Raw genomic sequence first — 27,952 nt, 5'->3', positions numbered from 1 at the left:
AACTGAACATGGAGATGGACAGTTATGATTCTAAGGCCAACTTGAATATTAGAAAAAGATAATTATAGTAATGTCTTTAAAACTTTTATATAATAGTTGGGATTTAATAACCAAGGAAAAGGACCAGAAAATTAAAATATGTGTTTCCCATGAATACATAACTGATCTCAGGTATGACTTTTACTTGTAGATGATGTCTGCTAAGGAGTAACAGGGTTTGAATTTGTTCATTGCCATTATTATTATTATTTTTTTTTTTTTACTAGCTTCTCACCTTTCCCAACAGGTATCTAAAAGATTGTATGGCATGGGCTGTTATGAGATCTCTCTAGGAGACACTATTGGAGTGGGAACTCCAGGAAGCATGAAAAGAATGTTGGAGAGTGTCATGAAAGAAGTCCCACCCAGTGCACTTGCTGTTCACTGCCATGACACGTATGGACAAGCCTTAGCAAATATCCTTACGGCCCTTCAGGTATTTTGCGTTATTTGTGTCTAAGTGTAAAATGGGTATCCTTAATGATAATATAAACATGTTAAAGGGTTTAGTGAGGTAATATTTATAAATTGCTACGAATATAATATTTAAACTACCCACCCCATGACAAGTACTCAGGAAACATCTGCAAATTGCGCATTTATTTTTAGGGCAATGATGTCTCCTTTTCCTGTTAATTTTATTTGATAAAATTTCTCTTTTTTTTTTTTTTTTTACTAAAGGGTAGTTCAATATTAGTTTTAGGTGCAACATAGTAATTCAGTAATTATATGCACAATCGCCACAGTCAGTGTAGTCACCCTCTGCACCATACAAACTTACTACAATATTGACTATATTCCATGAGCATTTCATGCTTATGACTTTGTTTTATAACTGGCAGTTTATACCTCTTAATACCCTTCATCTATTTCACTCATTCTCCATACCCTACTCCCTTCTGACAATCCAGAGTTTGTTCTCTGTATTTATGAGTCTATTTCTGCTTTTTTCTTTGCTTGTTTTGGTTTTTAGATTCCACATATGAGAGAAATCATGTAGTATTTATTTTTTCCTCTCTGACTTATTTCACTTAGTGGAATACCCTTTAGGTCCATCCATGTTGTTGCAAATGGCAAGGTTTCATTCTTTCTTAGGGCTGAGTAATACTGCATTGTGTATATATGTACCACATCTTCTTCATCCTTTCATCTATTGATGGACACATTGATTGCTTCACTATCTTGGTTGTTGTAAATAATGCTGCCACAGAATGGATAGACACATATATCTTTTTGAATTAGTGTTTTTGTTGTCTTCAGGTAAATGCCCATAAGTTGAAATATGGGTTGTATGGTCTTTGTATATTTAATTCTTTGAGGAAATTCTGTACCATTGCGCACAGTGGCTGCACCAGTTTGAATTTCTGCTGGCAGTGCATGAGGGCTACTTTTTCTCCACATCCTCACCAGCACTTATTTCTTGTCTGAGACCAGCTATTCTGACAGGTGTGAGCCAATATCTCATTATGGCTTTGATTTGCGTTTCCCTGATGATTAGTCATATTGAGGATCTTTTAATGTGTCTGTTGGCCATCTGGAGTCTCCTTTAAAAAATATTCAGGTCCTCTTCCTATTTTTATTGGATTTTTTTGGTGTTAAATTGTATGAATTCTTACTATATTTTGGATATTATCCCCTTATCAGATACATCATTTGCAAATGTCTTCTCCCACTTAGTAGGCTGCCTTTTTGTTTTGTTGATGATTTTCTTCACTGTGCAAAAGCCTTTCATGTTGGAATAGTTCCAATACTTTAATTTTGTTTTTGTTCCCTGTGCCTGAGGAGACATGTATGGAAAAATGTTTCTGAGGCCAGTGTCTAAGAGATTACTGCCTATGTTTTGTTTTAAGAGTTTCATGGTTTCAGGTCTCATATTTATGTTTTTGAATCTATTTTGAGTTTCTTTTTGTGTATAGCATAACAGAGTGATCCAGTTTCATTCTTCTGCATGTAGATGTCCATTTTTCCCAACATCATTATTAAACTGACTAATGTATATTCTTCACTTCTTTTGTATTTTCCAAAGTCCTTTGTCACAGATGAATTAACCATAAAACTATGGGTTTATTTCTGGGCTCTGTATCCTGTTCTCTTGATCTATGTGTCTTTTTTTTTCTCTTTTAATTACTTTAGCTTTGCAGTATATTTTGAAATCTGGAATTGTGAGACCTCTGGTTTTGTTCTTCCTTGTCAAGATTGCTTTGGCTATTCAGGGTGTTTTTTGCTCCCTACAAATATTAGGATTATTGTTCTAGTTATGTGAAAAATGCCGTTGGTATTTTGATAAGGATTGGATTGAATCTTTAGATTACTATGGGGTTGTATGGACATTTTAATGATATTCTTTCAATCAATGAGCATGATAGAGCTTTCCATTTCTTTCTGTCATTTTCAGTTTCTTTCATTAATTACTTACAGATTTCAAATGTCAGGTCTTTCACCTGATTGGTTAAATTTATTGTTAGGTATTTTATTATTGATGCAATTGTAAATAGAATTGTTTTCTTAGTTTTTCTTTCTTCCACTTTGTTATTACTGTATATAAATGCAACAGATTTCTCTTTAGTAATGTTCTATCCTGCAACATTACTTAATTCATTTTGTAGTTCTAACAGTGCTTTTGGCGTGGACTTCAGGGACTTCTATATAGATCATGTCATTTGCAAAGAGTGACAGTTTTATTTCCTCCATAATAATTTTTTTTGTCTGATTGCTGAAGCTGAGATTTGTAGTACTATGCTGGATAAAACTGGCGACATTGGATATACTTGTCTCGTTCCTGATGTTGGTGGAGAAGCTTTCTTCTTTTCACCATAGAGTATGATGTTAGCTGTGGGTTTTTCGTATGTGGCCTTTAATATGTATAGGAATATTCCCTTTAAACTCACTTTTTTGAGAGTTATTATTAAGTGCCGTTGAATTTTGTCAAAAGCTTTGTCTACATCTGTTGAGATGATCATAAGATTTTTGTTCTTCATGGTATTAAGTGGTATATCATGTATGTTGATTGGTGGATATGGAACCATCCTTGCATCCCTGTAATAATTGATTATGGCGAATGATCCTTACTGTATTATTTATTTGGTTTGATAATGTTGAGGATTTTTGTGTCTATGTTCATCAGAGACATTGGCCTGTAATTTTCTTTTCTAATAGTGCCTTTATCTGATTTTTGTACCTATATTTTGTTTAACAAGTTTTTGTGATGTTGCAGGCATCCTCTTCAGAGACTCTTGGCTTTTTTTTTATCAAGTACATTATTTTAGGTCGTCAAAATGAAGATATTTGGAAATCTGGGTGATGAAAAATTACTTACTAAATTCTAATAACTTAGTTATTTTTAATGCATTTATTTAAAACACTACATATAAATAGCGTTTATGGATATATCTTAAAATTAGTGGTAGCTTGTTAACCTTAGTTAAAAATAGGTTTGTGTGATGTTTATAGAACCCATGATTTTGACAAAACAAGACTGTATCAAAACTTTCTAGTGTGGCTGAAAATCCGTATTGTAAAACTGTATGTCATAGTCCTAAAGTATACAGTTGTTTGGCAGAAGTTAAAAAACAATGTGAAGATCAAGCCCGACAAAGGGCTTATTTTGACTTTGTAGCATATGTGCACAAATCCATGTTTATCCTCTGGAAGCAGGCAAGGAACACTGTATTGAATTACAACAGAAAATGATATCCCATGGACTTTTGGACGTGGGAATTTTTACAATTTTCCCTTCCTAGGTATTCTAGCTTCTAAAACAATAGACAAGTAGGGATCACTTCAGGATTCTGTGTTCAGCTACAACTGTAACTTATTAAGTGTTCCTGACCAGCCAGCTCCTGAAGACATCTGCCTCCCCAACCCCTCTCTGACTTCTCTGTGTGGATATTCCCTTTCTCTCTCCCTCTCCCCCTCTTTCCCCTCACTTCTCTCCTTCCCTTCCCCTTCCTTTTCTCATCCCACTATATGGGTATATCTTCTAAGCATGGTGACACTTTGGGTGGTGGTTTATTTGTGTAGCACAGTTACTATATAATGAATGATAATTTAGTTCTTTGGGATTTAGGAGTATGGTGCAAAATCTGAGAATCCAAACTTCTTCTGGAAACTACCTCTTGAAAATGCCCAAATGCAAAATATTGCTGATACCCTAATGTGATTTTAATGGTTAACAAGGCCTATTTGAGAAAGTAATGTTTAAAATCAGATATAAAACATGAGAACTAACCCCTATAAGGGGTGTAAGTATCTGTGTGTGCATGCATGTGCACATGCCATTGTGTGAAAAGAATAGTTCAAGCAGATGAAACACCACTTGGGCAAAAGGCCTTGGGAGAGGGGAAGATTTTGTCCTAGGAACTGAGAGAAGACAAATAATTTATAAGAGAAGCTAAGCTTTATGACATAGGCTGAGTTAATTGAATAGCATCTCCTTGCAAAGAGGTGAGGACTGAAATCTTGGGGCATTTTCCCATTCTGAAACAGCCATACAAAGGGTTGGGAAATAACCCTGGTCCCAAGCAAGATGGTAACATGAATGAGAACGTGTATAAGATGGAGACCCCTCCCAAATGCCACGTTCTCAAAAGGTGAACCAGCAAAAATTCCTCCTCACGAGAGGAAAAGGCAAGGGTATTCATTCTCATGGCTTTGGCTACGTATACAGGAGAAATACTAAGTCCATCTTTATATGTCATAACTTTTTGCCAATCCCTGTGTGGACTTAGGGTTCAAATTCACATCACCTGTGCAGTGAAAGACCCAGGCCGATAAATTGTTTTTAACTGGTTGTGGGTTAGTGGCACCTTGAGGTGCCAGGAATGATTTAAATTTTTTTCTGAAAGAACATGTCTTCAACTTAAGCTGAACTATTTTTGGTGTGTGTGTGTGTGTGTGTGTATGTGTGTGTGTGTTGTGTTGTGTTGTGTTGTGTGTGTCAGGGGAGGAAAAGGGCAAAGGTGGTGGATGTTGTCTTCAGCAGCCCCTGTGGCACTTGGTAGGGAATGTATCTACCACTTTCTATAACTATGTGTTCTATTCTTGTACTATGTGCATAAGCACCAGGTAAGTATGGGAGGTAAGAGGGTAGAATGGAGGCAGGGCCCTGGGAAAGCAATAGTGTATTTCCAGCCTGGTCTTCCATTGCCCCAGATCATAAGTTGTTGTCACCGTGTAAATTGGTAGAGAAGAGGGTAACAGTGGCTTGTCTAGGAAACAACATGATGTAAAGCTGGAGAGGCTAGTTGAAGTGAACAAGTGAGTACATGGCCAAAAAGCAGAAACCTGCTGGGGAATCTAACATTTGAAGTTGTAAAGTTTTGTCTTTTTTGCCATCCACTTTTATCCAGTTTGATGTCCCTGACAATCTACACTATTGCTCTCTTTGAAACTGAGTGTAGCTGAGACCATGTTTAAATGTTTTGGAACTTTTATGCTCATAAATCGACCTGAATGTGGTTCTGGACTGTCCTTGCAAACACACATATACTGGTCTCCAGCAACACTGAGTAAGGCTGAGTTCTCCAGGGATGTTTTCCTTTTCTCATCTCACATCCCCTCCCCAATAGCAGTAGCCACAACAAAATGACCACTTTTACCTTTAGTGGAGGAGAAAAAATGTCTTGGAAAAAAAACTGCCTGTGTTTAAATAGACAGGAAATCAGAGAAAGTTCCACTTCATTATTAACAGGACTAACCTTGGCTTCGGGAAGCAGTGGCCCTACTTCATCTTTAAAAATGGAATCTTTGAAGTGGCTTCTAGTAAAATTGGTGGTGGATGTGGAGTGGATATCATTTGCTTTAATTTGGGGCTTGAGAAACAGTTTACAGTGTTCTAAACTGGAAGTTAATATTAAGGCAAGGAGACATATAATAAGTGGAAACTTGGCCACAATTGTAGGAAACAAATGAGTTATAAATGGAACATCCCCCCCTCAGTCTGGAAAGCACATACTAATCATGTAGTAGAAAGATCTTTCTTGGGTTCCCAGGTTTTATTGTGTGCTTTTATTACTTGAACATATGACTTATTCAAGTGTACATAATTGTATGCAAGTCAAGAACTCGTAATTATCAGATATTTAACATAGAGAAATAATTCTGAGACTATAGCTTTAAGTGTGGCATATTTATAACCACTCAAAATTGAAAGAGCAAGAAAATGAGGTGAGAAAACATGCAACATTTTAGTAATGGAAGAAATGTACATGGACCAATATACTTGTCTTAATTTTTTCTATAAAAAAAATTTAGTTTCACCTTTCTCATGTTCCCAAGTACCCAAGTAAAATGCCAATGAACAAATTATTTAATCTACTTAATATCAGACAATTGGAGAGCCTATTTTTTTTCATTCAAATGATTTGTCCTCATAACTGGATACAAACACAATAAAACAAATGAGATCCAGTACCACAAATAACAGTACATGTTAATTGGTAGCATGGAGACAAAACAGAATAGGCAATATTTAGCTTTCTCCTAAAGAAATACTTTGTGTCTCTTTTCCTTAAACTTAATAGACTTTTAGTTAATGTGCCTTTCTTCATAATGTTTTCCATATGTTTATTATTCTCTTTTAGAAAAACCAAATTGTTTTCCTAATGTTTATATCAAAGCATTTTTATATTAACTTTTGCTAAACCATATTTCAATGCTACCAAACAGCAAATATTTCTTTATGCAATTTGTATTGGACGTTCTCAGGGAGAATTTCTGAAAATTCTAATCACTAGCCAGAGGAGTCTCTCTGTTGTCAGTTCTGTATCTATACAATGCATACAATGATGTCTGCCTCCTGAAATTAGGCATACTTGATATGCAATGTAGAGTTTCTAGAACAATTGCCTTGGTAACACTGCATTTAATAGTTATTATAGTCATTGCAATTAAAACTAGTTAACAGTAAAAATAACTTCTTACTCAGTTTATTTGTGAGCCAGGAAACAGAGTTGCATTACAAATACATGTAAATACATGTTACTCATTTTTTAACATCTATAAAGATCTAACTAGGGGCACCTGGGTAGCTCAATCGGTGAAATGTCTGACTTTGGCTCAGGTCATGATCTCAAGGTTCGTGGGTTTGAGCCCCCATTGGGCTCTGTGCTGAAGGCTCAGTGCCTGAAGTCTGCTTCGGATTCTGTGTCTCCCTCTCTCTCTGCCCCTCCCCAACTTACCCTGTGTCTCAAAAAACAAACAAACAAACAAAAACATTTACAAAATTAAAAAAAAAAAAAAAGAACTAAATAGAATGAGCTACAAAGAAAATTTTAAAAAGTGAAAATTTGATGCTCTTACAGAGGTGTTAAAAAAAAAAAAGTATCATTAGGGGCGCCTGGGTGGCTCAGTTGGTTGGGCGACCGACTTCAGCTCAGGTCATGATCTCGCAGTCCGTGAGTTCGAGCCCTGCGTCGGGCTCTGTGCTGACAGCTCAGAGCCTGGATCCTGTTTCAGATTCTGTGTCTCCCTCTCTCTCTGACCCTCCCCCATTCATTCTCTGTCTCTCTCTGTCTCAAAAATAAATAAACGTAAAAAGAAAATTTAAAAAAAAGTATTAATTTTTTAATAGATACTCATTTTATCAGACACTCTTGTACATGTTAGATTTAGTTGTTAAGGTCTCTGAACAGTACTGCTATAAAGAAAATTGTCTTAGCTTAAATTCGTATTTTCAAATTTTTTTATGATAATCTTTTTTTCTACACAATAAACTTGTTCCATCACAGTATTCTGCTGGAAAATATTCTTATTGGAAGGTGAGATAATAAATAAATTATCAAAAAATACATAAATAAAAGAGGACAAGAATTCCAGCAAAAGTTTAATGTCCACATTTCCAACGTGTAGAAGAAGGGCTCCTGGGCCATAAAAGTCAGTGTGCAAAAGATGAACAAAGTAGCTTCCTATATTTTTTCAGCTGGTTGGATTGCTTTTATCAGTGATGAAAATGATTAAATATTTGAAAAAAATGTAGCTTGCTTTTGTTTACCATCAACATCTTTTAAAAAAATTTTTTTTAATGTTCATTTATTTTTGAGACAGAGACAGAGCATGAACGGGGAGTTCCAGAGAGAGAGGGAGGCACAGAATCTGAAGCAGGCTCCAGGCTCTGAGCTCGAACTCATGGACCGTGATATCATGACCTGAGCCTAAGTCGGACGCTTAACCGACTGAGCCACCCAGGCGCCCCCCACCATTTTTTTTATTAATATAAACTTCTCTGTTGTTTTAGCAATAGGTGATCAATTAGTTTTTATTTTCAGAGATAATATAATTTTTATATATTTCTGGAGTTAGATGGCATTTTAAACTGGCATTCAATTAATACATAAAAATAACACATGAAATTCTGTAATATGCTAAAAATGCAAGTATTCAATCTTTATGCAATGGATTATGCTTAGATCATAAGCTTGAAGCTTACCAAGAAGGAAAATATGTCCAAAAACAGTCTGCCTCTTCTACAGCAACGCGTCCATGCTGATTAAATTGGTTATCAGTGCCTTTTTTTTTTTTTTTTTTTTTACTTAGAAAACGTTCTGTGAGACAATAAAAACACTGAATTCATCAGAATAGTTTGTTTCTAATTATGGTTTAGCTTTGCCAAAAAAAAAAAAAAAATCAACGTTTCCCCAACTGTATCAGAACATTTAATTTACAGTTGATTGACTCTCTGGGATAAAGGGGTATTCGTGGGGAACCACATTTATCCTTGAGATCTCCATTCCCACAAGTCACAACTTTGATGATCCAGGAAAATCCCTAATACCTATTAGTCAGTTAGACAATCTTTCTCGGGCCCCAGAGGCTGAGTAGGTTGGAGGTGCAGCCCTGGTGGAGAGCGGGTGTAAACAGAAAGGTAGACTCAAACACCATGCACCTTGGAGTAGAAAGTGGAGAGTGGATCTGCTTGATGTCTTTTCACGGCCCATGAGCTTGAATGTTGTGCTGTTTGTTTCATTTTCTTAAAATTACCTAGAGTTAGTTCTCCCAGTGGGTACTCCTTGTTTTCACTTAAGACTTTAAAACAACATGATGCTGAGACACACATTTTTCCCATAGCGATAAAATATGATATTGAGAAAGACTCCTATTTTTCCAGATTCCCAATTCTTGATACATTAAAAAAAAAAAAAAAGCTGTCACCCTGGAAGCTATCTCTTTATGAGGGTTTCTCTTTATGAAGGTATCTCATTCACAAAATGTTCATCAATTCGTAGCAGATATAATCAAAATATCTTGTTTGCTCTTCTTGGATATTTTGACTTTATTAGCATGATCATATTATTCCAAAAGTGAGATTAACGGAAGTCTCTTTGTCTTCGCATCTGAGTGCACCGAGTAAGACAGAAATCCTGGGCCGTAGCTGTGATTTCATTTTCGTTGCACATAATCAAGTTTTGAATCAGGAGGACAGACTCACCCTGGTAAATTTTAGCGGCTTTTAAAAAATAACCATTTTTAGTTTAAAATGAATCCTTGTTGCTGTTATCACCTTCAGGGAAAAAAATAACATCATCTGTTCATAAAATTATCTTCTTCCCGGTCTAGTCTTTGTTCTCTTTAGTACTTAACTTTGGCTTTTATATTATTATGGTGGCTGTTTGGGCCAGGATATGATATGATATTCTTTTCTTGGCATAACAGATGGAAATTTCAAAACTCACTACCTTTTCAAGCACCTCTCTTATTCATTCTGTAAATGTCTCATCTTATTGTTTTAATTTTGTTTCAATATCTTGTTTTCAACCAAGTACTCATCACTTCTCTCTCAACACATATGGTTTTAATTTGGAAATCTTGCTGTTTTGCCCTGTTTGTATAAAAACACATTCAGATTTTCATTTTCTAATTTCTTCCAAGTTTTTTTTTCTCAATTTTTGTTGTCTTATGGAAGTTCATGTTTACAAGGAAACTTTATATACATATATATTCTTGCCACTGAATATAATGTGAATACTTATTTTCCTTTAGAAATATTGGTTTGAAATTGATTAGTTTGGTATTAACATGAAGTATTATTCGCTTGACTGGTTTTTGGCCTACTGGAATGTAATCAGTTGATGGTTATATGCCCAGCACTAAAACCAAAACCAAAACCAAGTACACACACAAGCATACACACACACACACACACACACACACACACACACACACACACACACAGAGAAAATTGGAACCACTGATAACACCAATAGCCAAAGTCAAGAATCCTTCCACTTTGTTATTCAATCAACTGTCTCATATGTTACAGAGATTTCTAGTTCTGGGTTTGAACATAATGGGAGTAATATATGTTCCTAATATAGTTGTTAGATCACATTGTCTCATTTTTATAAAACTACTCACTTTAGAATACCAAACTTGTTTATGGTATTCTCTGTAAAGGTTAGATTCAAGAATAGTCAGGGTAGGAAGAGAAACTTAATAAAGTGCATGTCAAACATGGAATCCCAAACAAGAAGATAAAAGGTTTTTTTTCCCCCCATTATTTATCAATTTCTTTAATGTAGAGCAGAATATAAAATGGAAATTATGGGTACCACTGTGACCATTTAGAATTATTTTATAATTAATTTTAAAATGCTCATTTAGCCAAAAACTTATCTACCTTGTATGTGACAATCTATTAGGTATGATAGATAATAGGAAGTAGTATAAAATACCATCAACTTACTCAATGTTTTCATCTCTCAAAATACTGAAATCATGTCAAATTGCTTAGGTAATGTTATTTTTACCTAGGTTACAAATTTAAGTTCTACAGACCTAATTTTTTAAAAATCTGTATAAATTACAATAATTAAGAATCAGGTTATGGGTACACATTTCTACTAAAGACTTCTTAAGTTTAGTAAAGATATTCTATGATTATCTTTTTATGATTTTGTTGAGATATAATTTACATACATTACTGCAAAGCTTCAGATATATAGCATAATGATTATACTTAAATTTATTATGAAATTATTACTATGACAGGCTTAGTTAACAACTATCTCATACAGATATAATAAGAACAAGCTAAAAAGGAAAACAAAAATTTCCATTGTTATGAGATTTACTCTAAATTTTATGATTTATTACTATATTATTTTCCATGTATCATACAGAAGTGGTATATTGTATATTACATGTTGTAAATTACATTCCCTGGTGTTTGTTTATCTTACAGCTGGAAGTTGGTATCTTTTGACCACTAGGCATCCATTCCCCTTCCCTCTACACTGGCCTCTGGTAACCAAAATTAGAATCTTGTTTTTTCTTAGTTTCGTGGGGTGTTTTGTTTTTAGAGTCCACATATATGTGAGATCATACAGCATTTTGTCTTTCTCTGTCTGACTTATTTCTCTTAGCATAGTGCTCTCAAGATCCATCTATGTTGGCAGGGTTGTCAGGATTTCCTCATGTTTTATGGCTGAATATTATTCTATTACGTGTATGTATGCCACAACTTCTTTTTCCATTTATCTGTCATTGAACATTTACATTATTTCCACATCTTGGCTATTGTAAATAATGCTGCACTGAACACGGAATGCACATAACTGTTCAAGATAGTGTTTTAGGTTTCCTTTGGGTATATTCCCAGAAGTGAAATTTTTGGGCCTTACAGTAGTTTTGTTTTTAATTTTTTTGAGGATTATCCATATTGTTTTCCATAGTGGCTATACCTGTTTACAATCCCAACAGTACATAAGAGTTCCCTTTTCTCCAGTCTTGCCAGCATTTGTTATCTCTTGTCTTTTTTGACGATGGCCATTGTACAGGTGTGAGGTGATAACTCATTATGGGTTTGATTTGCAATTCCCTAATGACTAGTGGTGTTGAGCATCTTTTCTTGTACCTGTCGATTATTTGTATATTATCTTTGGAAAAATGTCTATTCAGGTCTTTAGTCCTTTTTTTAATTGAATCATTTATTTTTAACTATTGAGTTATATGGGTTTTTATATTTTTATTAGATAATGTTTTGCTATTTTTTTCCCTGTTCCATATGTTGTCTTTTCACATTGTCAATTGTTTCTTTTGTGTGAAAACCCTTTTTAGTTTGATATAGTCCCACTTATTTATTTTTGGTTTTATTGTTTGTGTTGTAGGTGTCATTTCATCCTCCCCCCCAAAAAACGTTTGCTTTTATAGGAGCTTTTCCCTTATATTTTCTTCCAGGAGTTTCCTTGTCTCAGATCTTACATATCAAACTTTAATCTATTTTGAGTCAATTTTGTGAGAGAGTGAGGTAAGACAGAGATCTATCTTTTAGTCTTTTTTTTTTTAAATTAAAGTTTATTTTTGAGAGAAAGAGAGCATAAGTGGGAGGGGGCAGAGAGGGAGGGAGACACAGAATCTGAAGCAGGCTCCAGGCTCTGAGCTGTCAGCACAGAGCCTGACCTGGAGCTTGAACTCACAAGCTGTGAGATCATGACCTGAGCTGAAATCAGATGCTCAACTGACTGAGCCACCCAGGTGTCCCTAGCTTTTATTCTTTTACATGTAAATACTCAGTTTTCTCAGCATCATTTACAGAAAAGACTATCATTTGTTCATTGAGTATTCTTGAATCCCTTGTCAAATATTAGTTGAAGAAGATACATGCTTGGTTTATTTTTGGGCTGTCAATTCTTTTCCACTAATCTCTGTGTCTCTTTTTATACCAGGGCCATACTGTTTTGATTTCTGCAGATTTATAGTACACTTTGAAACCAGAAAGTATGATGCCTTCTGCTTTGTTCTTTCTCAGGATTGCTTTGGCTATTAAGGGACTATAAATTTTGAATTGCTTTTTTCCTACTTCTATAAAAATGTCATTGGAAACTTGATAGGGAATTCATTGAATCTATAGATGGCTTTTTGTAGTGTTGACATTTTAACAATATTCTTCCAATGTATGAACACAGGATACTTACCATTTTTTTGTGTTTTCTTCAATTTATTTTGTCAATATCTCATAGTTTATAGAGGTTTTCCCCCTTTTTGGTTACATTTATTTCTAAGTATTTTATTTTCTTTGATGCTATTGTAAATTGAATTGGTTTTTCTTCATCAGATAATTTGTTGTTAGTGTATAGAAATCCTGATTATTGAATGTTAATTTTGTATCCTACAATTTTACTGAATGCATTGGTTAGACGAATTAAACTAATTCAACTAATGACTTCAATAGGATTTCTACAGTTTATACTTCTCTTTCCTCTTACATTTTAGGATAGTGATGTTACAATTTACATTTTTTATATTGTGTAATAACAGACAATTTAAGTTATGGTTATTTTACTATATTCGTTTTTTAACTTTTAAAGTAGAATTGTAGGTCCACCTAGGTGGCTCACTCAGTTAAGCATCTGACTTCAGCTCAGGTCATGGTCTCATGGTTTTTGAGTTTAATCCCTGTGTTGGGCTCTGTGCTGACAGCTTGGAGCCTGCTTCTGTCTATGTCTCTGTCTCTCTCTGCCTCCCATCTCCCCCAAAAAAAAACTAAATATTAAAAAATATTAGAGTGGAATTGTAAATGAATTATGCATTACCATTACCAAATTACAGAATTATTAACTATGTGTTTACCATTACCAATGAGTTTTACAATGCATTCTTAAAATGTTATGTTAATAAATCTTTTATTTCCAATCAAAGAACTCCCTTTTAGATTATTGTATAGCAAGTCCAGTGGTGATGAACTCCTTCTGCTTTTACCTGTTTTATCCCTCCTTCGTTTCTGAAGGACAGCTTGGCTGGTATAGAAATATTGGTTGAGTTTTTTTTTTCAATATTTTGAGTATATAATTTTATTGTCTTCTGGCCTGATGAAAAGTTTCTATAGAGAAATCCACTGATAGTCTTTTGTGGGTTCCCTTGCATGTACTTCTCTATTTTTCTTTGCTAATTTTAAACTTGTTTTTTGGTCTTTGACTTGTTTTTTTTAATATATTTGATATACAGTGTTACATAATTTCAGGAGTACAACATATACAAAGTATATACATTATGCTATGTTCATAAGTATGACTTTCAGCTGGTCCCATAAGACGCTACCATAACACCATATTCCCTGTGGTTTACTTTTTGTCCCTGTGACTTATTCATTCCACTAATGGACCTCTGTATCTCCCATTCCCTTTCACTCATTTTGCCCATCTCCCTACCTCTCTCCCCTCTGGCAACCATCACCTTGTTCTGTATGAGTCTGTTTCTACTTTTCATTTGCTTTTTATTCATTTCTTCTTTTATATTCCACATGTACATGAAATTATATTGTATTTGACCTTTTCTGACTTACTTCACTTAGCATAATATCCTCTAGTTACATCATGTTGCAAGTGGCAAGATCTTAACAATTTTTATGGCTGTGTAATATTTCATTGTGTATACATACCACTTTTTTATCTCTTTATCTACTGATGGTCACTTCGGTGGCTTTCATATCTTGCTATTGTAGATAATACTGCAGTTAATATAGGAGTGCATAAATCTTCTTGAATTAGTGTTTTCATTTTCTTTAGGTAAATACCCACTAGTAAAATTACTAGATCATATAGTATTATTTTTTAATTTTATATACATATATAAAATTTATTGTCAAATTGGTTTCCATACAACACCCAGTGCTCATCCCAACAGGTGCCCTCCACAATGCCCATCACCCACTTTCCCCTCCTTCTCACCCCCCCATCAACCCTCAGTTCTCACTATTTAAGAGTCTCTTATGGTTTGCTTCATTCCCTCTCTGTAACTTTTTTTTCCCCCTGCCACTCCCCCATGGTCTTCTGTTAAGTTTCTCAGGATCCACATACGAGAAAGAATGAAATCTGCCCATTTGTAGCAAGGTGGATGGATCATATAGTATTTCTATTTTCACCTTTTTGAGGAAACGCCCTACTGTTTCCACAGTGGCTACAGAAGTTTACATCCTCAACAACAGTGGTCTGGGGTTCCTTTTTCTCCATATCCTCACCAACAGTTTTTTTTGTTGTTGTTGTTTGTTTGTTTCTTTTTGTCTTTTTGATTCCAGCCATTCTGACTGGTATGAAGTAGTATCTCATTGTGATTTTGATTTGCTTTTCCCTAATGATTTGTAATGTTGAACATCTTGGATTTGACTATTGGCCACCTTTGTCTTCTTTGGAAAAATGCCTATTTTAGTGGGATTATTATTATTATTTGGTTTTGAGTTGTATGCGTTCCTAATTGTGTATATTAACCACTTATCAGATATATCATTGTGAATATTTTTTCCCATTCAGTAGGTTGCCTTATTGTCTTATTGATGGTTTTCTTTGCATTGTAAATGCTTTTTAAATTTGGTGTAATTTAAATAATCTATTTTTTTTCTTTTGTTTCTTTTGCTTAAGGAGACATATCTAGAAAATGTGGCAAGGCCAATGTCAAATCACTGTTTTCTTGAGGATTTTCAGTTTCAGCTCTCAAATTTAGGTATTTATTTTTTATTTTTGTGTATGATACCAAAGTGGTCCTGTTTCATTTTTTGCATATGGATATCCAGTTTTCTCAGCACCATTTGTTAAGGAGACTATCCTTTCCCATTGTAACCTTCCTGCCTCCTTTGTTATAAATTAATCATATAAAGGAGGGTTTATTTCAGGTCTCTCTCTTCAGTTTCCCTGATTTGTGTGTCTGTTTTTGTGCCAGCACCATACTGTTTTGATTACTATGGCTTTGTAGAGTATCTTGAAATTTGGGATTATGATACTTCCAACTTTGTTCTTCTTTCAAGACTGCTTTAGCTATTTGGGTACTTCTGTGGTTCTGTACAAATTTTAGTATTATTTGTTCTAGTTCTGTGAAAAATGCTATTAGTATGCAGGGATTGCATTGAATCTGTAGATTGCTTTGGGTAGTGGGGACATTTAACAGTATTAGTTTTTCCAGTCTATGAGGATAGAATATCTTGACATTTCTTTGTGGAGTCTTCAGTTTCTTTCATCAACATTTTATAGTTTTTAGAGTACTTGTCTTTCACCTCCTTGATTAAGTTTATTCCTTGTTTTTTTTTATTCTTTTTAGTGGAATTGCAAATAGAATTGTTGGCTTAATTTCTCTACTACTTTATTAGTGTATAGAAACATAAACACTTTTTGTGTATTGACTTTGTATCCTGCAACTTTACTGAATTCATATTTTGTGATAGTTTTTTGATGGAGTGTTTAGGGTTTTCTACATATAGTGTCAGCAAATAGTTTATGTCCTTGCCAATTTAGTTGCTTCTTTTTTCTTGTCTGAATAGTGTGGTTAGAACTTAAATTATTATGTTGAGAAAACTGGAGAGTGGATGTCCTTGTATTATTACTGAAAAAGTTCTCATTTTTTAACCATTGAGTGTAATATCAGCTGTGGGTTTTTCATGTATGGCCTTTGTTATGTTGAGGTGTGTCTCCTCTAAAACCAATTTGTTAAAAGGTTTATCATGAACCGATGTTAAATTTTGTCAAATGCTTTTTATGTATATATTGAGATGATAATCTCATTGTTATCCTTCCTCTTGTTGATGTTTATCACATTGGTTGATTTGCAAATATTGAAACATCCTGGAATCCCTGAAACAAATTCCACTTAATTGTGGTGAATATTATATTGTTGAATGTGATGTGCTAGTATTTTGTTGACGATTTTGCATCAGTATTCATCAGAAATATTGGCCTGTGGTTTTCTGTTTTTGTAGTCCTTATGTGGTTTTGGTGTCAGGGTAATTAGGTATTTGGAAGCTTTTCTTCCTTTTTTATTTTTTGGGATAATTTGAGGAGAACAAATATGAACTCTGCTTTAAATGTTGGTAAAATTCCCCTGAGAAGCCTTCTGGCCCTGGACATTAGCTTGTTTAGAGTTTTTGACTACCAATTCAATTTTGTTGCTACTAATTGGTCTGTTGAGGTTTTGTGTTTCTTTTTCATTCAGTTTTGGAAGAATGCATATTTATAGAAATCTGACCATTTCTTCTAGGTTATCCATTTTATTGGCATATAATTTTTGATCGTATTCCCTTATCATCCTTTGTATTTTTGTGGTGTCAGTTGTTACTTCTTTATTTCTGATTTTATTTAGATTATATCTTTTTTCTTGATGGGTCTGGCTAAAGATTTATCAATTTTGTTTCTCTTTTCAGTTCTTGGTTTCATCAGTCTTTTCCATTGTTTTTTGTCTGTTTGGTTTGTTTTGTTTAACCTTTGTTTCATTTGTTTCTTCTCTAATCTTTATTGTTTCCTTCCTTGTACTAACTTTAGGCTTTTTTGTTTTTCTAGTTCCTTTAGGCATAAAGTTATTTTGTTTATTTGAAATTGTTCTTACTTCTTCAGGTAGGCCTGTATCACAACTTTCCTCCTTAAAACTGCTTCTTCCAAATTCCAAAGTTTTTGGACCATTGTCTTTTCATTTGTCTCCATGTAGTTTTTGGTTTTCTCTTAATTTGTTCGTTTACCAATTGGATGTGTAGCATGTTGTTCAGCCTCCATGTGTTTGTGTTTTTTGTTTGTTTTTTCTTGTGATTGATTTCTAGTTTCATACCATTGTGGTTGGAAAAGATACTTATGATTTCAATCTCAAACTTATTGAGACTTGTTTTGTGGCCTAACATATTATCTAAATTGAAGAATGTTGCATGCGCACTTGAAAGAATACACTTGTGTGTATTCTGCTGTTTTTGTGTGGAATGTTCTGTATTATTGGTTAAGACCATCCCTGCTAATGTGTCATTGAAAGACACTGTTTCTTTATTAATTTTCTCAGGACGATGTATCCATTGATATAAATGGGGTGTTAAAGTTGCCTACTATTAGTGTATTACTGTCAATGTCTCCCTTTATGTCTGTTAATATTTGCTTTATGTATTTACATGCTCCATTGTTGGGTTCATAGATATTTACATTGTTGTAACCATCTTGGATTTATCCCTTTTGCCAGTCTTGTTACAGTTTTTACTTTAAAGTCTATTTTGTGTGTTGTAAGTATTGCTACCTTGGCTTTTTTCCCCTTCCTTTAGCATATATTTTTTTTAATCCCTTCACTTTCAGTCTGTATGTGTCTTTAGGTCTGAATTGATTTTCTTGTAGGAAACATATAGATGACTTTTTTTTAAAAATCCATTCTGCCACCCTGTATCTTTTAATTGGAACATTTACACTATTTACATATAAAGTAATTGTTTTATAACTTTGAGAGAGAGCATGCAAATGGGCAGAGGAAGGGGGAGAGAATCCCAATGCAGACCTTGATATCATGCACCATGAGAGATCATGGCCTAACTGGAAATCAAGAGAGGCCCAACTGACTGAGCCACCCAGGTGCTCCTCAAGTAATTATCGATAGGTATATACTTCCATTTTGTTAATTATTGTCTGGTTGTTTTTGTAGTACTTCTTTTTTTCCTTTATTCTCTTGCCTTTTCCTTTTGTGACTTTCTGTAGTGTTATTCTTGGATTTCTTTCTCCTTATTTTTTGTGTATCTTTTATAGGTTTTAGGTTTGTGGTTATCATGAAGGTCATTTATTGCACCCTAAGTACATAGCAATGTAGATTAAGTTAGTGGTAACTTAACTTTTTTTTTTTAATTTTTTTTAACATTTATTTATTTTTGAGACAGAAGGAGACAGAGCATGAACGGGGGAGGGTCAGAGAGAGGGAGACACAGAATCCAAAACAGGCTCCAGGCTCTAAGCTGTCAGCACAGAGCCTGACGCGGGGCTCTAACTCACGGACCGTGAGATCATGACCTGAGCCGAAGCCGGCCGCTCAACCGACTGAGCCACCCAGGCGCCCCAGTGGTAACTTAACTTTAAACATATTCTTAAAGAATTTTCTTGGGGCACCTGGGTGGCTCAGTCAGTTAAACATCCAACTTTGGCTCAGGTCATGATCCTGTGGTCCTTAGGCTCAAGCCCCGTGTTGGGCTCTGTGATGACAGCTCAGTGCCTGGAGCCTTCCTGGGATGCTGTGTCTCTGTCTCTCTCCCTGCCCCTCCATCCCTCTCTCTCTCTCTCTCTCTCAAAAATGAACATTAAAAAAATAAAAATGAGGGGCACCTGGGTGGCTCAGGTCATGATCTCACAGCTTATGAGTTCAAGCCCCAGGTCGGGCTCTGTGCTGACAGCTCAGAGCCTGGAGCCTGCTTAGGATTCTGTGTCTCCTTCTGTCTCTGCCCCTCTCTCACTCAGGCTCTGTTGCTCTTAAAAATAAATATACATTAAAAAAAAAAGAAAAAATAATAAAAATGAATAAATAATAAAAGAACTTTCTGTACTCCTTTGTCCATGTTTTATGTATATCTTGTCCTATTTTACATATTTTTTCATAATTTTCTATTAATTATGGCCTTTTCTTTTCCACTTAGAGAAGTCCCTTGAGCATTCCTGGAAGGCTGGTTTAGTAGTGATAAATTCCTTTAACTTTTGTTAGGGAAACTATACCTACCTTTAATTCTAAATGATAACCTTACCAGGTAGATGTTTTTGGTTGTATGTTTTTTTTTTTTTTTTTTTTTTTTTTCTTTTCAGCTCTTTGCAGGTCACAGGGACTGGCATGATATATTTCAAAGTTTCTGTTGGAAAATCAGCTGATAGCCTTATGAAGTTTCCCTTTTACTTTTTAATTCTCTCTTGATCTTTAACCTTTGACATTTTAATCATTATGTGTTGTGATTTAGACCTCCTTGGGTTCATCTTGTTTGGAAGCGTCTGTGCTTCCTAAACAGGGATGTGTATTTCCTCTGCCAGGTCAGGGAAATTTTCAACTATTATGTCTTCAGTGATGTTTTATGCCCCTTTCTCTCTCTCATCTCCCTCTGAGACCCGTTGTAATGGCAGTGTTGGTTTGCTTGACATTGACCAAACTCAATCCTTAAGGTGTCCTTTTTCTTTCTGGTCATCATAGGTGGTGTCTTCCAGCTCAACTGGTCTGTTTTTCTGTATCTGTTAATTTCCTTTAGTGTATTTTTCACTTTATTTTTTTTTTTAATTCTGATTGTTTCTTTTCTGTCTCTTTGTCAAAGTTCTCAGTTCTTCCACTATGCTCTCTATTCTCCTGAGTTTCTTTATGGAAGAGATAGGGGCCTGAAACCCACATGGGCACAAATTGGGAGTTCCCAGGGTTCTCCATGCCTAGGCCATGTTGGTTGGTTGGTTGAGCAGACCCTAAGCCAGCAGGTCTTGGAGAACTGTGCACCAAAAGTATCCTAGCAAGCCACCTGGAGACAAAGTGGTGTGGGCATGGAATGTGATTGATGCCAGTATTCCCTTGGTGGGAATACAAGTGAGTGCTAACCAGGGGTGTCCCAGTGTGCCATGCTGAGGCCAGTACGGTGGGATGCCCTGGTCTGGTGTGGGCTAGGGGCTTAGGGTTCACTGAGGTAGTAGGCCAGCTAGGGTGCCTGTATGTATCCTTTTCCCATCCATTCTGTCATTGTGGAGGGGAACTTAAACCATGGTGCCCACTAACCCCTTCAGTCTGGAGAGAGTTCCAGTGGCTCTATGTCATTTGGAAGGGTTCCAGTGCTCGTCCCTTTATATTCTAGTTGCTCTTTAAACCATGACTTTTTTTTTTCCTGTGCCCCCATGTGTCCAGGACTAGTGTTGGTTAGGGACCTAGGACTCACTGAGGTGGCTGACTAGCTATTGCACCTGGAACCTTGCTTCCTTCTATGCTATTGAAGTGTTGAGGGAACTTAAACCATGGACCTTTTCAGGACCTCAGACCCAGAGAATTTCAGCACTTCCCCTGTCATTTGGAAAGTTCTTTTTATTACAGTTGCCCTTTATAAACCCTGGCTTTTCTCTGTGCCCTAGATAAGACAAATCTGCCTTCTCTCAGTATCATCTCTCCCTACTGTAGTTGGCAGTGTAGGGGATCAAGGTGCCCTTGGTACCATGTTTGTATTTCTCTTGTTGGTTCTCTATATAATCTCTGTCTTGTGCAGAAGCTCTTGAGTCAGCATTCCATTCTTCTTCAGGATGAATTGCTTTACAAAGAGGTATAGATTTTCTGTGTCCATGGAGGAGGGGAGTTCATGGTCTTCTCGTGTCACCATCTTGGACTGGCATTCTTGTTGTTAAGTTTTGACAATTTATTGTGTATCTCTATGAAGCATTTTTTGGGCTCAAAATATTTAGGTCTCATGGGCTTCTTAGATATATATGTCTATTTTCTCCCCATATTTTGGAAGTTTTCAGCCAATATTGTGGTACATATACTTTTTGTTCTTTTGTCTTTCTCATGCCCTCTGGAATTCCCATAATGAGAACATGGTGCTTTTTCATTGTATCTCATAATTCTGTTGGCTTTCTTCACTCCTTTTCATTTTGTTCCTCTGACTGATAATTTCAAATGTCCTATCCTACAAGTTGTGGATCCTTTCATCTGCATGGTTGAGTCTCCTTTTATAACTCTCTTTGGAATTCATTTATTTCATTTTTCAGCTTAAGAATTTTTTTGTTGTTTGGTTTGGTGGTTTCTATTTAACTTCTCATTTTCCTGATTTTGTTTAGTTGTCTTTGTGTTCTTATAATTCACTAAACTTCTTCAAGAGGATTACTCTGGATTATGTTTGTAGATATCCATTTGTTTACAGTTATTGAAGCTTTATTAATTTCCTTTGGCAGTGTTACATTTACCAGACTTTTCAAGATCTGTGAATTCTTACGTGGTTATCTGCACATTTGAGTAAACAGTCTCCTCTTCTGGACTTTGAAGGTTGGCTATATAGGAGACAGTTCTTCACCAGTCAGTTCAGTTTGAGTTTCTGAATGTGTCTGTGGTAACATCCTTGGGCAGGTGGGTCCTGCCATTAGGATTTATTTTTGGAAAAGGCAATTATTTGAGCTCAGAGGTCAGGGTTGGGGATATGCTACTGGTCGAGAATAGTTGGAAACTACTTCAGGCTTGGTTCCATTCCCAAATAACTTTGTAGAATGAGCTCTATGGTTGCCGGGATTCTTTGCTTAGACTTATTAAATGGTTGTGATTGGGTACTATATTCACTGGTAGCTGAGGGTATGAATTTGCTTCCCTGCCCTGAGATGGTAACTCAGTGGGATCCAAGGCATACATAGTTCGTTGTTTGGGTACCCCAGTAAGGCAAGAGTGTGCACTGGATATACTGGTCAGGTGAGGCCACTAGTTTTGTTCTGCATATGGAAAAGCTAGGAGTTCTGTCTGTTCAAGTGCCACTGTAAGCAGTGCTGTTAGATGAGCCGCACAGCTTCCGAAGTACTCTCACAATTGTCAGATGGGCTGAAGCTGTATTCAATTGTAAGAGGGACTATGAATTAGTTTTCTTCATAGGGTTACTGAGATAAAGGGCTCAAAGACCACTAAGCTTCTTTGTGGTGATGCACATTCCATGTTCCCTTGGCCCAGTAGTGCCATGGGCTTTAGTTTGTGGGTGATCAGCTCTGTCTGCTGTCAGCTCAAGCATTGGTCAGTTACACAATATTTATGTATTCTTATCAGACTTTCTGGTCAAAATGGGGTTAACAAGCATGCTCTATAGTGAATAGGGCTATGACACCTTTCTTGCCTGGGGAGAACTGGTAGGCAAGGCCAGGAGCTACACCCAGCGATGGATGATGCTATGAATTAACTCCATGCCTGGAGGTAGCAAGAAAACCAACCCACCATACTCGGTACTAGCTTTGCTCTGACGGTTACTGACTATTGCTGACTATATATATGTGTGTATGTGTGTGTCTGTGTCTATATGTGTGTGTGTGTATAAAATTTGAACAGTGAGTACTCTAGTTGTGGGAAGAATGCATGCAAGAGTAAGCTCAGTTACTAATTGACCTTGTAGAGTTTGCAGTATGAGCAGAGGGAATTTCAGGTAAGTGTCACAGGAACCCACAGGAGACCATGAATGCACCAAAATGAGAGAGCTTTTTATTTTGTTACACTTTACTGGCAGTTGACAGTATTTGATATTTGCAAATCAGGACAGCTTGCTTAATGCCTTGTTTCAGGAAGCTCACTCCAAATTCTATGTGGAGGATGAACTAGTGGGATTTGGGGTGATGCAGAGATGAAAAGGCAAAGTTATAGAGACACAGACACTAGGGAGAAGACTACTGCAATAGTCACTTCCTGGTGATAAATGATAGGAGGGAAAAGAGAATGAAGGATACATATGGGACATATTATTCCAATGCAGACTCAGTGGGACTAGGAATTGCTCATGAGTATTTCTAGGTGAGGGTAATAAAGAGTAAGGGTAGATTCAGGCAGTCAGAGTAATGACTCCAAGACTGCCAGTTTAGAAAGTAGGTGATTAGGATATTTTATCTTTCCAAGATATTGCCAGTTTTATGAGAACAAATGCAGTCACCTGTTAATGATAGTAATCCATATTTCATGAACTCATGGTTCAACATGACCACAGCAAAATAATTCCTCAGGATTGCTTCAATCCCTAAGGCAAATAGACTTTTGGAAGGCCTCTCTGCCAAATAATTTAAAAGTGCAGTCAAAACTAAATTCTACATTTTTTTATTGTTTAAAGCAGGTTTTAAAGGGGCATATTAATTGGGGGTTTTCCATTTTTATTGAGATACAATTGAAATACATCACTTTATGAGTTTCAGGTGTAAAGCATACATATTTTGTGAAATTATTTCAGTAATAAGTTACCATCCAAATCTCATATATAGACAATAAGAACTAGAAAAAAAGGAACTTTTTTTGTAATGAGAACTCAGAATTTATGACTTAACAATTTTCATATATATCATACAACAGTATCAAAATGTATATTACAGCACGAGTACTTGTTTATAACTAGCAGTGGGGGTCTTTGACCACCTTGCTCCAGTTCCCTCTCTCTCCACCACTTCTGGTAACCAAAAATCTGATCTCTCTGGGGTTTTGTGTGTGTTTTAAATGTAAATGATGTAATTCAGTGCATGTAAGTTTTTGTCTAACTTATTTCACTTAGTATAATTTCCTCAAGGTCCACCCATGTTGTTACAAGTGGCACAATTTTCCTGTGTTTTTTTTTTTTTTTTCTGCTGACTAGTATTCCATTGTGTGTATATATACCAAACCTTCTTTACCTATTCATCCATCAATGGTCACTTAACTTAGGTCTTGACTATTATAAATAATACTTCAATGAACATGAGGTGCAGTTTCCTTTGGATATATTTGTAGAAGTGGTATTGCTGAATCGCATAGTTCTATTTTTAGTATGTTTGTTTTTTTTTTTTTAATTATGATCCCTCATTCTGTTATCCTTAAGGGCTGTACCAATTTACAATCCCACCAGCAGTGCACAAGTTTTCCCCTTTAACTACATTTTCACATTTTTTTTTCTTGTCCTTTCACTGATAGCCATTTTAGGGCAGGAGGTAATATCTCATTGTGGTTTTAATTTGCATTTCCCTACTGATGAGTGATGGTAAGATCTTTTCATGTTCTTCTTGACCATTTGCATATTGTCTTTGGTAAAATGCCTACTCCGATCTTTGGCGAATTTTTTAATAGGATTTTTATTTTTTGGCTATTGAGTTATATGAGTTCTATACATAGTCTGCTATCAAAGATGTTCTGCAACTTTTTTTTCTTAATCTGTAGATTATTTTTTCATGTTATTGACTGTTTTTGCTACAGAGCTTTTTAGTTTGATGTAGCCACACTTCTTATTTTGTTATTTTTTTTTTAATTTTTTTTTTTAATGTTTTATTTATTTTTGAGACAGAGACAGAGCATGAATGGGGGACGGGCAGAGAGAGAGGGAGACACAGAATCAGAAGCAGGCTCCAGGCTCTGAGCCATCAGCCCAGAGCCCGACGCGGGGCTCGAACTCACGGACCGTGAGATCGTGACCTGAGCCGAAGCCAGACGCTTAACCGACTGAGCCACCCAGGTGCCCCTGTTATTTATGCATTAGATATCATATGCAAATAATCATTGCCAGACTCATGTCCGGGAGTTTTTACTATTTACTTCTGGAAGTTTCATGCTCTTACATTTAAGACATAAACTCATTTCAAATTAATTTTTGTGAGTAGTGTAAAATAGTGGTCTAGTTACATTCTTTTACAGGTGAATATCCAGTTTTCTTGCCACTGTTTATTAAAGACTATCTTTTTTCCATTGAATATTCTTGAATAACCTGTCAAATGTTAAACCTATTTCCCGAGGTTATTTCTGGGCTTTGGATTCTGTTGCATTGATTTTTTTTTAATGTTTATTTTTGAGAGAGGGAGACAGAGGATCTGAAGCAGGCTCTGCATTGACAGCAGAGAGTCTGATGCAGTCTCAAACTCAGGAAATATGAGCTCATGGGGCACCTGAGTGGCCCAGTCAGTTAGACGGCCGACTTTGGCTCAGGTCATGATCTCATGATTCATGGGTTCAAGCCCCGGGTGGGGCTCTGTACTGACAGCTTGGAGCCTGCTTCAGAATCTGTGACTCCCCCTGTCTCAAAAAATAAATAAATGTTAATTTTTTTAAAGAATAATAAAAACAAAAAAAAAAGAAATGTGAGATCATGACCTGAGCCAAAATCAATGCTGAACCCACTGAGTCATGCAGGTGCCCCTGATCTTTTTAAGGTCAATACCATACTATTGTGATGACTGTAGCTTTGTAAAATAGTTTGAAATTAGAAGTCTGATGCCTCCCACAGTTCCATATAAAGTTAAGGATTGTTTTTCTACCTCTGTAAAAAATGCCATTGGTTCTTGGTAGGGATTGCATCAAATCCATAAGATGGCTTTTGGTACTGTTGATATTTTAACAATATTCTTCCAATATATGAACACAGGATACTTTGCATTTATCTGTGTTTCCAAGGTGTAGAGCTCTTTTATCTTCTCCGTTAAAGTATTTTTTTATTTGAAGGTATTATAAATGGGGTTGATTTCTTTTTCATATAATTCACTGATGAATAATCCTAACGGTTTAGGATTTTCAGTATATAAAATCATATTAACTACAAATATAGACTATTGTACTTCTTCCTTTTTAATTCTGGTGGCTTTGTTTCTTTCTCTTGCCTGATTTCTCTTGCAAGGATTTCTAGTACTATGCTGAATAGCAGTGGGGAAAGTGGGAACCCTTGTCTTAGTTCTGATTTTAAAGGAAAAGCTGTCATGCTCTGTCTCTCTCTGTCTCAAAAATAAATAAACGTTAAAAAAAAATTTAAAAAAAAAGGGGCGCCTGGGTGGCTCAGTCGGTTAAGCGTCTGACTTCGGCTCAGGTCATGATCTCACAGCTTGTGAGTTCGAGCCCCGCGTTGGGCTCTGTGCTGACAGCTCAGAGCCTGCTTCGGATTCTGTGTCTCCCTCTCTCTCTGACCCTCCCCCGTTCATGCTCTGTCTCTCTCTGTCTCAAAAATAAACGTTAAAAAAAAAAATTTTAAAGGAAAAGCTGTCAATTTTTCTCCACTGAGTACAATGGTAGCTGTAGGATATCACATATGGATTTTAGTATGTTGAGATTCATTCCTTCTATATGTAACTTGCTATTTTTTACAATTGTAAATGAAGCTTCATCAGATACTTTTCATTCATCTATTGAGATGATGGGATTTTTTTTCTTTCATTACACTGTGATGTAATTGATGTTGAACCATCTTTGCCTCCCAGGTATCATACCCACTTGATCGTGGTGGATGATCCTGTTAATGGACTTCTCAATTCAATTTATTTTAGTTTTTAGTATCTAATATTTTAGTGAGAATTTTGGCATCTGTATTCATCAAGATTGATACTAGTTTTCTGGTAGTGTCCTTTTCTGGCTGTGTTATCAGGGCAATACTGGCCTTGTAAAAAATGGGACTGTCTACTGTTCTTTGCAGTACTCTTATTTAATAAATTTCATCATTGAAGACTCTTGCTCCTGGGCTTTGTTTTGTTGGGAGATTTTTATTTCTTGCTAATTCAGTCTTATAGGTGGTATGTTTCTAAAAATTCTTTCACTGCTTCTACATTGCTCAGTTTGTTGGCATATAGTTGATCATGGTAGCCTCTTATCCCCTCTTGTTGCTATCAGTTGTAAGGCTTTCTTTTTCATTTTTTTCTTCCCTTGTCTAGATAAAAGTTCCTCAAATTTATCTTTTCAAAGAATCCCGAGTTTGGTCTTTTTCTTTTTCTGTTTCAATCTTTTTTCTTTCCTTTTGCTAACTTAGGACCTAGTTCTTTTGGGTGTAGAATTTACTTGGGGATTGTTCTTCTTAATGTAAGCATTTGTTGCAATGAACTTCCATCTTAGAACTTATTTTGTTGCATCCAGTTTGTGGATTTTGTATTTCCATCTTTAAGATACTTCTTTGATCAAATAACTGTTTGGGAGTGTGTTGTTTAACTTATTCATAAATATTCCTGTATTGAGTTCTAGTTTCATAACGTTGTAGTCGGAGAAGACACTTGGTATGATTTCAGTCTTCTTGAATTTGCTAAGACTTGTTTTGTGGCCTAACCTATGGTATATCTTATTCTGTCATTGTATAGAAGGTTCTGTATGTATTGTTAGGTCCCTATGGTTTATAGTGTTGCTCAAATCCTCTGTTTTCATCTTGATTCTCTGGAATATCTACCCATTGTTGAAGTGGAATATCGAAGTCCCTAAATATTATTTCATTACTGTTGTCGCCTTTTGTTACTTTTTGCTTAATATATCTACATGATGGGATGACTTCTTTTACATTATGTAATGACCTTTACCTAAGTTCCGGGGTTTTTTGTTTTCTTTTGTTTTGTTTTTAATTACCATTTGCTTTGCTTGAAATACTTTTTCCATCTTTTCAATCTCAGTCAATGTGTCTTTAAGGTAATTGCGTTTTCATGTAGATAGCATATTGATGTATCTTACTTTTAATCCATTCATTTTATATCTTTTTCATCTATTTTTATTTGAATTAATTACTCATAGTAAAGATGGTCAAGTCTGCTTTTGAACCTATTGGAAGTTAATGGATTCT

General features: G+C 35.7%; 1 protein-coding gene across 1 annotated transcript in view; it reads left to right on the top strand.

Annotated features, from left to right (window-relative positions):
- Positions 1–27,952, top strand: part of HMGCLL1 (3-hydroxymethyl-3-methylglutaryl-CoA lyase like 1) — a 147,295-nt gene that overhangs the window by 45,166 nt on the left and 74,177 nt on the right. Inside the window, exon 6 of the mRNA XM_049653853.1 lies at positions 287–475. Within this exon, the coding sequence (XP_049509810.1) occupies positions 287–475 (189 nt within the window). The remainder of the gene's footprint in view (positions 1–286; positions 476–27,952) is intronic.

This window comes from Panthera uncia, assembly GCF_023721935.1.
Source record: "Panthera uncia isolate 11264 chromosome B2 unlocalized genomic scaffold, Puncia_PCG_1.0 HiC_scaffold_24, whole genome shotgun sequence".
In the NCBI taxonomy this organism is placed as follows: domain Eukaryota; kingdom Metazoa; phylum Chordata; class Mammalia; order Carnivora; family Felidae; genus Panthera; species Panthera uncia.
The sequence above is the reverse complement of the archived record's forward strand: the minus strand, read 5'-3'. Positions and strand labels throughout refer to the sequence as shown.